General features: G+C 40.0%; 1 protein-coding gene across 4 annotated transcripts in view; it reads right to left on the bottom strand.

Annotated features, from left to right (window-relative positions):
- Clns1a (chloride nucleotide-sensitive channel 1A) overlaps positions 1-10,742 on the bottom strand; it is a 33,131-nt gene extending 22,389 nt beyond the window's left edge. The window contains exons 1-2 of one of the 4 annotated variants that reach the window (XM_074082417.1): positions 10,497-10,742; positions 5,216-5,352 (exon numbers count right to left, since the gene is read on the bottom strand). In XM_074082417.1, coding sequence (XP_073938518.1) covers positions 5,216-5,352; positions 10,497-10,621 — 262 coding nt within the window. In that variant the 5' untranslated portion in view covers positions 10,622-10,742. The remainder of the gene's footprint in view (positions 1-5,215; positions 5,353-10,496) is intronic. The other 3 variants (XM_074082412.1, XM_074082407.1, XM_074082401.1) reach the window with 3 other exon arrangements.
- Positions 10,743-12,124: the final 1,382 nt, after the last annotated feature.

The raw sequence follows: 12,124 nt of genomic DNA, 5'->3' as shown, positions 1-12,124 counted from the left end.
TAAAGTCCATGAAAGTTAACTGACCCAACAGATAAACTAACATGTAAAAAAATAAGAAAAAATAAGTTTACTGAGAACTAGGGCTGAGGACAGAGCTCAAAGGTAGAGCACTTGCTTTGTATACACGGAGTGGGGGATAAAAGGGGGGAACAAGGCGGAGGGGGAAAAGGAGAGAAAAAAGGACTGAGAGACAGGGAGGAAGGAGAACTAGTATATGTTGGTGGAAGCAGAAACTTCTATAACCACCTTGGAGACTAAGCAGTTCCACTTAGTCCACTTAGAAGTACATACACTTCTAAGTATGTACTAGTGATGACATCTCAGCAAATGAACTGTTTGCTGAGAGTGTGGCTCAAGTGGTAGAACACCTACCTAGCAAGTGCAAGGCCCTAAGTTCAAACCCCAGGACGCCAAAAAAAAAAAAGTATGTATATGTTATGTATATGAAAATGAACTGTTCATAAGAAGGAAACTGAATGTATTATAACCTGGTCATGTAATATTTTACAGATGAATAGATAATGACAGTTAAAATGTAACTGAATGAAAAAGCTAGTTGGAAAACACAAGATATCACTTAGATGAAAATTTTAAGCAAAAACAAAACCATTCAGTAAAAGTTAAAAGCACAGAAAGGAAGGACACACATCACCTTCAGGATATGAAATTCAATTCAGAGAGAAGAATAGGGAATGACATGGGGAGCCACACAAAACAGGCTACGACAGTACTAAAGTGGTTTACCTTAAAAGTTTATAGTAATTATGAAAAAATGTTAAGAAATTTATGCTAGATATTGAATCATAGAATCTTTTTTATTATATGAGGCCCTGAGTTCAATCCCTAGTACTATAAAAAATGTTTTATTACTCTGTATTTTTCAATATTTGAATTATTTCATAAGGAAAAAAATTACACGTCAGTAAAATATTAAATAGACACCAAAACATTAAAACATACTCAAAATTAGTAAATTTTTTTTTTTGATGGTACTAGGGTTTGAACACAGGGCTTCAAGATAGCTAGGCAGGAGCTCTACCACTTGAGCTCTTTTTGCTTTAGTTATTTTTTAGATATGGCCTAGTACTTGGGGCCAGCCATGGACCTCGGAGGGATTGCGCAAGTCAGTTTTTCATTGCTATGACAAAATACCTTAAGTGAGCAAATAAATCTAAGGAAAGGATTTATATCGCCTCATGGTTTCACAGGTTTCAGTTCATCCTGGTGGAGAGGTATAAGGAGCAAACTGCTCACCTCATGGTGGCTAGGAAGCAGATGGAATGCCGCACTAGTGGGCTTCCTCCTACCCTTTTGTTCCATCTAGACCTGCAGCCTACTGGATGGTGCTGTCCACATTCAAAGCTTCTTCTCTCCTTATTTAATCCTCTCTGAAGGCACTCTCATACATATCCACAAGCATATTTTCTCTTCCAATCAACTTGACAATCAAGAATTGGACACAGGGTTTGCCTCATGTTTCCTAAGCAGATCCTGTATCACTTGAGCCACTCTACCAGTCCTTTTTGCATTACTTATTTTAAAATTATTTACATATTTATTGACACTACTGGCATTTGAACTTGGGGCTTTCCACTTGCTAGGCAGGTGCCCTATGGCTTGAGTCATGCCTCCAGCCCTTTTTTCCCTGGTTTTTTGGAGATAGGGTTTTGCTTTTTGCCCAGATCAGCTTGGACCATGATCCTACTATTTTATGCTTCTCACCATTGCTGGGTGATAGGTTCATGCCACCACACCCAGCTTTTTTCCACTGACATGGGGTCCTGCAAATCATTTTTGCTTGTGCTGGCATTGAACCATAATCCTCCTGATCACAGCCTCCCAAGTAGCGAGGATTACAGGTGTGAGTTGGTGTGCTCAGCTCATCTTATTTTTATGTTATGCAGAATGGTATGAAAGTACAGAGAAACAGAAAAAGAGGAAGAAAAACTCCAAAAACGGCCACTGACAGCAGTTTTAAATAAGATTTAGTAGGACATTTTCTGTCTTCCTTTTAATGTTATTATATTGTTAAAGGTAATATACATGTCTTCTGTAAACAAAAAAATATATAAAAATACCAGAGAATTTTAAATAACTCTAAATAGTTGGATAAATTACTCACTACTATGAAACCTTTTTTTTTGTGGTACTGGGTCTTGAACTCAGGGCCTACACATTGAGCCACTCCACCAGCCCTTTTTTTTGTATTAGGTATTTTTGAGATAGGGTCTCAAGAACTATTTGCCTGGGCTGGCTTTGAACCAGAGATCCTCCTGATCTCTGCCTCCTAAATAGATAGGATTACAGGCATAAGCCACTGGCGCCTGTCTCTATGAAACCTTTTTAATACATTTTAATAAGCAAAATGATAGTACAATACAATTACTATTCTATATGAATGAATATAACTTTTTAACTCTTTTATATTCTTAGGAATCTACCTTAAGACAATAAACAGAAATGTAGGACCAGTGGTAGAATGCTTGCCTCCTATGTGTGAGGCTCTGGATTCAATCCCCACCACACCACCAAAACAGTAAGTAATACACAACAAAAAAACACCCAAAAAAGTGTGATATAACAGAAAATAAAAAAAGGAAGGAGGGAGAGAGAGCAAGAAGGAGGAGAGAGAGAGAGAGAGAGAGAAAGAGAGAGAGAGAGAGAGGGAGAAAGGTAACACAGTGATTTTACAATAAGGAAAAAAATGCAATTATCACTAATACCATCTCATACTAGGTTGTTATGGTAGGCTCTCTTTAAACCTTTCTACATTTTCAACAAAAAATAATTTAATCCAACAACGATGATAGTCATTTTTAAGGAGACTAATGAAGGTAAGTCAGAGAAAGAAAAAAAACAAATCTGAAGCTCAAAGAATCAGAATTTGCAAAGGGTGTGTGAGTATAATCCAAGCACAGGTAATTTATGAGAGTAGGTACAGATAAACAGAACCAGAGAGCGGAAACAAATGTGTGCCAGGAGGAACTACTTTCTAGTAAGATGGAAAGTTCTACATATTTTTACGAGAAAGGATTAATCATAATCATATCAATTTCAAACAACCACATGGAGTTTAAGTTTATTTATTTATTTATTATAAGTTTAAAATAACTACCCAAACCCTATTGAATTGTCCCACTCCTATTTGGGACGTCAAACATTTGCATTTTTATCCCCTGTACTGAGGACTGAACTTGGAGCCTCACTTCTTTTGTTTTCAGTTTGTTTTTCAGATAGGGTCTCAGGGGTTACCTTTGCCCAGGCTGGCTTGGAATTATGATCTTCCTACCTCTGCCTCTTCAGTAGCTGGGATTACAGGTATGAACCATCATATGTGGCTACATTTGTATTTTTAACAAGCTACCCAGGTGCTTCTAATATGCACCAGAGACTAATATAACCTTCTAATTTTTTAAGCAAAATTGAGACTCAAGAGAAAATAACTTACCTAGCAGGTTAACTAGAGTTTCCTTATTCAGTATCCTTTATCCTTTTATCTAGTATTTACTGAAACCCAACCTCTCTTTTCTTGCAGGCACCTTTGCCCAATTCCAAACCTGGACACTATTTTGGGGCATTTCACAACAGTATTAGTTCTGGTTTTTGGTGCTGGGAATTGAACTGAGGGCCTCATGCATGGTAAACCTACACTCCACCCCTGAAATATCAGCATTTGGAATTGACTGATGATAGTATCTTTAAGGTTTTTACATTTCCAGGAATGCAAATGAATACTTTAAGCTTCACAGGACACATAATTCTCTTAATTATTGGTATAGTCTGGATTTGAATGTCATTCACAGACCCACATGTTAAAGGCTTAGTCACCAATCAGTGGTGCTGTTGGGAGATGGTGGAACCTTTTGTGGGTGAAGCCTTATGGAAAGAAGTTAGGTCACTGGGGACATGACCTTAAAGGGAATATTGGGACCCCCACCCTGCCTCTTTCTTTGCTTCCTGGCTGCCATGAGGTGAACAGGCCTCCACTGCCATGTGCTCCTGCCATGATGTACTGTGCCACCACAGGCCCAAAGAAACGGGCAAGTGATTACAGACTGAAACTTCTGAAACCAAAGCAAAAATAAACCTTTCCTTTATTATCTCAGGTATTTTGTCACAGTAATGGAAAGATGACTACCACAGTTACAAAATTACAGCTATATTTACTTAGAAGGTGAGTGAACTTTGTGCCTAATAACCCATCAGGAACTCTTACTACACCCCTGCATTCTAAACAGCTTTTTACTTTTCCTTATTCTCTTTTTCAAACATCACTAAATTTTATCTATATCTAAACCTTCCCCAATGGCAAGAATTTGAACTTTTGTAACAAAAATATTTCCAGATAGCTAAATCAGCCATTATCATGTAATGAGGCAGGACTTGCCAAAGTTCTAAAAATTAATATTTAGTGTCAGGATATAAATATAAATGGTATTATATCTGGAATCTTATGAAAACTTAACTTGAAGGAGCAATAGCTTCAGAGGCAAAGTCACGGGATTATCTGTTATACAGTAGTTCAAAGAAAAGCATTCCATTATTTTAAAAGCAAACATCTTCACTAGATTTTTATGATTCTTTACAATTGTGTCCAATACACAACTTTGGAATCTGTAACCCAGGGCCTCTTAACCTTGGCATCATTAACATCTGGATTGGATAATTCTTTGTTGGGGGTTGCCCTGTATACTGTAGAACGTTTAGTAGCATCCTTGGCATTTAACTGCTAGATGTCAATAGTACCCCTCCCCCCTCCAATTAAAATGTCACTGCCATATGGGGGTGGGGGTGATAAGAGGGTTGAGGAGAGGTGCACAAAAACTCTCCCCCCACTTGAGAAAAAGAATAGTTAAGAGCAAAAACAGAAATACATATCCACAATAGAATTGTAAGTGCAAATATATAAAAGACAAAAGTCACACAAAACAAAAGTCCATTGTAAGAACTTCAAGTGTCCCAATTATTTTATTGTATTTCCTTAATTTTTCTTAATAAGCTATTTATCTAAAGTGGGTCAAAGATTGCTTTTTAGATGGGCATGGTGGCACATGCTTAGAATCCCAGCTATCTGGCAGACTGAGGCAGGAGGTCACTGGAGCCCAGGAGTTCAGGGCCAACCTGACAACAATGAGAGACCCCATCTCAAAAACAAGATTACTTTCTAAAAATATTCTATTAAAGGAAGCACTAGATTAAATTATACCATACATACCTCCAAATTTGGCATTCACCATAACATACAAATGCTCTCGTGGATAGGCATTTAGGTCCCTGGAGACTGCATGCAAGCTAATGGTGGGGTATTCCAGTGAGAATCCTAATCCAGAACCATCTAACCAAGACAGGCGGCTGAAAAACATGTTTTAAGTAGATTATTTTTAGAAAATAAATGTAACCTAACACCCCAACGTTTATAAAGGTTCAGCCTGGACCCAAGTTTGTTTAGAAATCTTCTAAAATTGAGCAGCAGGAACTGAACTTTTTATAAGGTCTATTCTTTTATACTTTCTTTTCCTCTAACTGTAAATTCAAGTAGATTTGAAATGCAATTTTTCTAATCACATGCTTCTATTATTCTTATTGGAAATGTCTTAAGGTGCTCGCTTTGCTTTTGCAAATTCTCCTCATCTAGTTAAGTCCCCAGTAAGTCCATGAGGCCTCCTTTCAACTACTGCAGTCCATAATGACCTCTTTTGTTTTCAGTCTGCACTCATGTTCAGTAGTATACCATTAGCGCTCGACTCTGCAGTAATGAATCTTACATATACCTTGCTATTTGACAGCAGAGTTTGACCTGTAACATTCCTTTAAACATTCTTCAAAAATATTAGCATAGCACTCAGCAGGTAATCATGCAATAAATACCTGGAAACCATCAAATGTATCCACTAATCTTAAATGATACACATGAAATGGGCGTGATCACACTCACAAGTCAAAAAATAATCATTAGTTTGAGAGACAAACTATGAAGATTTTCCATTTATTCCTGTCTTTAAGAAAAAGCTATAGATAAGGCAGGTCTACTTTTCCCTCAAAAGTGGTCAAATGCAAATATTTTATTGGTAAAACAAAAGAAACATCACCAAAATCAAATTAATTAATCAAATCAATTTTTGGTAATAATTCACCCACCTGGACTGTATCACCTATTGCAAAAATGTTAGCAAAAAGATTCTGAAAAAAACCACAAACTATATTAATGTAATAAAAGTTAATGCAGTTAACATTATTTTAAAAAAGAAGTTAAGGAATGTCACAATAAAGTCCATTATTTTATACAAGCATTATATGGTAAGTTTTAAAAAGTAAGTAAGTTAAGGGATTTGCTACAATTTACCCATTTAAAATATACAAGTTGATTGTGGCCAAATCAACTGTAGCATATTTTCATTGCTTCAAAAAGAAACTAGGGCCCCTTAGCAGTATTCCCTATTTCCTTCCAGCCCTAGACAATCACTATATAACACATTATCCTCAATAGTTATCAAAAGCAAAAGCAGAATATTAAATATTGGATTGTGGTGATAACTGTACAATTCCATAAACATTAAATTTATTTAATTGCACACAATAAAAAAATGAAAAGCAACAAAATATGCACGGTTACCAACAGACTTGTTTTTAAAAGAAAATCTGATAGGTTTAAAAGTAAAAAACCTTAAGGAGCATAAAGAGATAAAAGCTCCAGAAATTCTTTTCCAGAATGACTCATCCCCACTGGTTCCAAAGAAACCAATTTCACTATGTAATTAGACTGTGTGCTGGATGCATGTCTTTCCTGTCCACTTCTTTCCTCTTAGTGCAGAGATGAAATAGTGCATGCAGATCCAGAAGACTCATCCTACTAAGACAATTAAAAAAAATAATAAACTGCTTTTTCCTTACTTCAAAAGTCTCCCAGCATGAACACAATTTAGAAAGGCACATTCCAGACTTAAATGTCCAAATATCCAGAGTCATAAAAATTTAATGACTCAATTGGGAGGTAAAAAAATTGAAATCTAAACATAGAATCAGTGCCTATCAAATTATGGCCTTTATTTTAAAGCACACCACTGCTCTATATTTGCTTACCGCAAATGACTGCTGTCATAGCACAGCATTTCCTGCAGAGCGCTCTAACACCAATTCTGCCTCTACGATCTCATATTTAGAAACGGATTCTGCATTCTGTAGGACAGAGGCAAACTCAACACTAAAGAAATACTTCTTGACCGTTAAGTTCTAGTTACTCAGTCTCTTCTCATATTTTCTAGAAGAAAAAGCCCTCCGAACTCAAAATACGTAATTAACTATATCCAGTCCTAAAAAGCAGGTGGGTCACAAAAGGGAAAGGCAAGAGTTGGACAGCCAGTATACAGAGAAAAACATTTTGATAAACTGTACTTTTCCCAAGTATGACCAGTGTCCTTTATTCCATGGTGTAAAAAAAACAGGAGCAGAAAGTAAGAGAGGTCTTGAATTTCGGTTGGCTTAATTATTTGGTTTAAAATTAACTTTGGGATGAGATGCAAAAAAGCATTCTTTCTTTCTTATTGGGCCTTGCTTCTACTTGAGTCACATCCTCAGCCCTTTTTGCTTTAATTATTATTCGAATAGGGTCTCACATTTATGCCTGGACCTCGATATTCCTTTTTACGCTTCATGCATAGCTGGAATGACAGGCACTCATCACCATGCCCAGTTGCTTGAAATGGGGTCTCCTGACTTTTTTGCCTGGGCTGGTCTCAAACCATGATCTCAGTCTGAGCAGCTAGGATTACAGCATAAGACACTGTGCTCATCAAAAAGGTACAATTTCTAAGTTTAAATTACCTAGTTTTAAAACTTAATTAGCTATTTTACCTGTTTTAAATTATCTATTTACAATTCTTCATGCCTCCATATCTTCCTTATTTGGATAAAAAGTCAACATCCTATTACAAACAAGCCTGAGAGGCTGGGGGTGTGGCTCAAGAAGTAGAGGGCCTGCCTAGGGAACTGGAAACCCTGAGTTCAAAAAGAAGACAGAAAATAAGCCTGAGAGTTCTGCATATCTAAATACATATCTGAGAGGCTATCTACTCAGTCAATTCTAATAATAATCCTTGGTCTAAAGTCCTAAATCATTTCCCCAAAGCCTAAGGGTTATGATATAAGCCAAACTCATGACCCTCTCCAGCTCTAGCTTTATATCTCTTTCCACTTTCTCCTTTGTTTCCTCAGGGGAAAAACTGCTAGGCTGAGCATATATGAACATGGTATGAGCGTGTGTCTATGTAAAACACACAGACACATCCTGGCTACAGAACATTATTTTCCACATTAGTTTCCTTGTGTCTGAACATCCTGTTTCTTCTAATGAGAACCGCCCCCATCTCTGCCTTATTCACTGGCTGTTCATCATTGTCACACTCTTCAGGAAGCATTGCCAGTTTTTTAAAACCCAATCTTAGAAATGGTACAACAAAAGAAGCGATGAGACCAAGGAGGGGAGGCTGACGGTGAATAAAGAGGGATGGCCAGAGGTGTCCAAGGCACCAGTAATACTGTAATCTTAATCTGGAGGGTGAAGGAGATATATAGGTGTTGGTTTAATTACAATTCTTTGAAACATACATATGTAACTTGCATAATTTTTGTACATAATTTTTTACAAAAGTTTTGTTAGTGAAAAGCTGAAATATGAATTTTTAAAATAACAGCCAAGCCGGGCACTGGTGGCTCATGCCTGTAATCCTAGCTACTCAGGAGGCAGAGATCAGGAAGATCGTGGTTCGAAGCCAGCCTGGGCAAACAGTTCTCAAGACCTTATCTCGAAAAAAATCCATCACAAAAATAGGTCTGGTGGAGTGGTTCAAGGTGAAGGCCCTGAGTTCAAACCCTCGTATCACAAAAAATAAAACGAAATAACAGGCAAACACTTAAAAAGAATTTTACTTCCTGAGTGTAATAATTATGTTGTGGATGTCCTTGTTCTACAGAGGTAGATACTAAGGTATTTACAGGTGAGGTGAAAACACATGTGTAATTCTAACAGTTTAAGAAAAAAAGAGATGTGACAAAATGTTAACAATGAATGAATTTTTATAAGGGCATACACTTGCAACCTCTGTTTAGGTTTGAAACTTTTCAAACTTCAAAAACAAGTGCAGGACTCTCCCCGGCCAAAAAAAAACCCAAAAAACAAAATGGAACTATAGACAGAACCACCATTATACACAGAGGCCAAGAAGAAAAAGGATTGTGTAGGGGTTAGGAATGTATCTGTGCTTCACCCCCACTCCTTAAAAGGAACTACTCTTCTCAAGGTCACCAAAGATCTGGTCAATACCCAACAGACACTTTTCCAAATTAATTTTTTGGTTGCTCCTTCCTCCTCTTTCCTCAAGTCTCTTCTTCCATACCCACATCTTAATGTGTCTCTCCAAGGTCCTATCCGTGGCCCTCTCTTCCATGTTATCTAAGCCACTCCCATGAGCCTATGTCAGTACTTTAACCATTTCCAAATCTCTATCTTTATCTCCTCTTTCCTAAAATACACACACTCATGTGCCCAACTACTGCACACACATAGAGACCAGACTCATTACCTGCCCCTCATCCCAAGCTTTCGCTCCCACCCGCATTTCCTATCTCAGTAACTAGACAAAAGCCCATCTGCCCGGCTCTTCACAATTTTCGTACCCTGGAGTCTGTAGTAGACAGAATTTTGGTCCCCCAAGATGTTCATTTCTCCGTGTCATGCCTGTGAACATGTAATGCTAGATTGTAGGAGGGACTCTGAATGCAATAAGGTTACTAATCAGTTGACAGAGAAATAAAGAGATTATCTCATGAACCCAATGTAATCACATGAGCTCTTAAAAGCAGAGAGTTTTCTCCAGCTGGGAAAACCAGGGATTTCGAAGGACCGGAAGGATTCAGTGTGTCACTGTTAGCATGGAAGATGAAGAGGACTGCACATCAAGAAAACAAGACCCACGCTCTACAAACGCAATACTCAACGCATGTCTACATGATGTGAAAGTCCAAAGTGCTTCGGGTGGTCAAATCAAAGGGACGTTCCTTTCAGGACCCCTGCTTGGGGCTGCAGATGTTCCTCCCCCCACCCACACAGAAGCCAACCTTTCAAAACCTGCCCTGATCCTGAATATTCTGCACAGGGCAACACCGCCCTGTCTGGAAAAACAGGCACGTCGAAGATTCCTTCAGCGATAGGAACTCAACACCTTAAAACGTGACGCGAAGTTCAGGACACCGCGCGCGCCACACCTCCACTAGAGAGGAGGCCGCACGCACAGTGGGCGCGGAGAAATTCCATGTGGAGAACAGGGACAGGAAAGCTCCCGGGTAGGCGACACTCGAATAATTCGCCATGCTCTGCGCTGAGACATCCTCGAGGCGACGCACAGCACGCGCTCCCCTCCCAGTAGCCCTGCTCCTCTGCACGGCTGTCGCCAGCCAGGAGAAAGGCGACGCCACCGCGGGAGTACACGCAGAGACCCTACCTCTCAGCGATGTAGAGGGTGCCGGTGCCCAGGCCCTTCCCGTTCAGCACAGCCTCGGTATCCGGCTGCTGTTGCCGAAGCCCCTCCGCCGACCCTGGCGGCGGGAAACTCTTGAGGAAGCTCATTGCAGCCTGGAGCGGCGAAACACGGGCTCAGAGGGAGCTGGGCACAGAAATGCCAGCTCGCGGCAGCCAGCCCCGGAAGCAGTGCCGATGGCCCCGGAAGAACAACCTCGCCGGCACGGGCCTTGGAGTGCCATCGACCATAGAGACTAGACGCTCTAGGAAAAGTGTGGATTTCCTCGGCAACGGGGCGGAGTTTATCACGTGATACCGCTCCGCCACCCCCCTCTTCCTCTTCTTTTCTGCAGCTCTGTCCTTGGAATTACCGAGCGTTCTCTGGGACAGCCTACTTCAAGGTCGTCACAGTGAGAATAGAGTATACCTTTTTGTATCGAAGCGGGAACGGGACTAAGACATGGAGTCCCTTGCCCGAGAAGGCACAGGAGGTAGAGACCACGAAGGTTTGAAGTCTCCCAGCCTAGTTCTCACAAGCTGCCACCTCGCCCGGCATGGTCACGTGTCAGGCTCAGTCAGTAAAGTAGGAAGAGCAATGAAGCCTCAGAAAATACCGAAATAGCAACTAGTTATGCGCCAGACAGCGCAAAGCTCTCTACCCTCGTGACTTTCTTTCCCTTCTTTTTGGTGGTACTGGGGTTTGAACTCAGGGCCTCACGCTTGTTAGTCAGGTGCCTCCACCACTTGAGTCACTCCACCAGCTCTTTTTTGCTTTAGTTTTTCAGATTAGGGTCTCCCGATTTTCCTCCACGCTGGCCTCAGTGTAGCTGAGTGGTTTTCACCCCTATTATTTCATTTGTTGTTCATGACACATATGGAACCTAATTTTACAGATGTGATGTGAGGCATTAAACTCCAGTGCAAGAATTTGGTCATGACAGACTACTGGAATTCAAGTCACTGTCTCTAGGTCCGACTTTGTTGGTCTGTGAAAGTAGAATAGCTCCCTGGTAGGACTGTTGAGGCTGGAGGACAGGCCATGTGGAGTAGTTTTATTTATGTCTTCCGAACAGTCAGGGGAATGTTAGATTTTTAAGCTGGATAACTCTGTTGTGAGAGTCAGGAGGAAGGACACACTAAACAGGGATGTAGTATTAGTATAGGTGAAAGAGGAGCAATAAAGGTGGAGATAGGGGAAGATTCTAGAACTATTGGAAAGTAAAGCCCTCATAACTTGGAGATAGATGGCGGGGAAGATTGCTGTGAAGGTGGAGATTCAGGATGGATGAAGAAGAGAGAGGCATTAAGGGTTATTTCTAAATGTACAGTTTAAGACATTGAAAAAAAATTAAAAATAAATAAAAAAAGACATTGAGAAGATGCTGGCTTATTTCTCCAAGGTTGAAAATTTAGGTGGAGGAAGGGGTTTTGAAAGTTCTTACAGGGGGTGGGGTATAGCTCATGTAGAGCACCTGCCTAGCTTGTGCAAGGCCCTGGGTTGGATCCAGAAGAAAAGAAAAGATTACTGGCAGAGTGGCTCAAGTGGTAGAGCGCCTGTCTGGCAAGTGTGAAGCCCTGAATTCTAACCCCAGTACCACATAGATGTGCACA

This window comes from Castor canadensis, chromosome 1, assembly GCF_047511655.1.
Source record: "Castor canadensis chromosome 1, mCasCan1.hap1v2, whole genome shotgun sequence".
Classification (NCBI taxonomy): Eukaryota; Metazoa; Chordata; class Mammalia; order Rodentia; family Castoridae; genus Castor; species Castor canadensis.
This window is presented reverse-complemented; position numbering and strand designations above follow the sequence as displayed.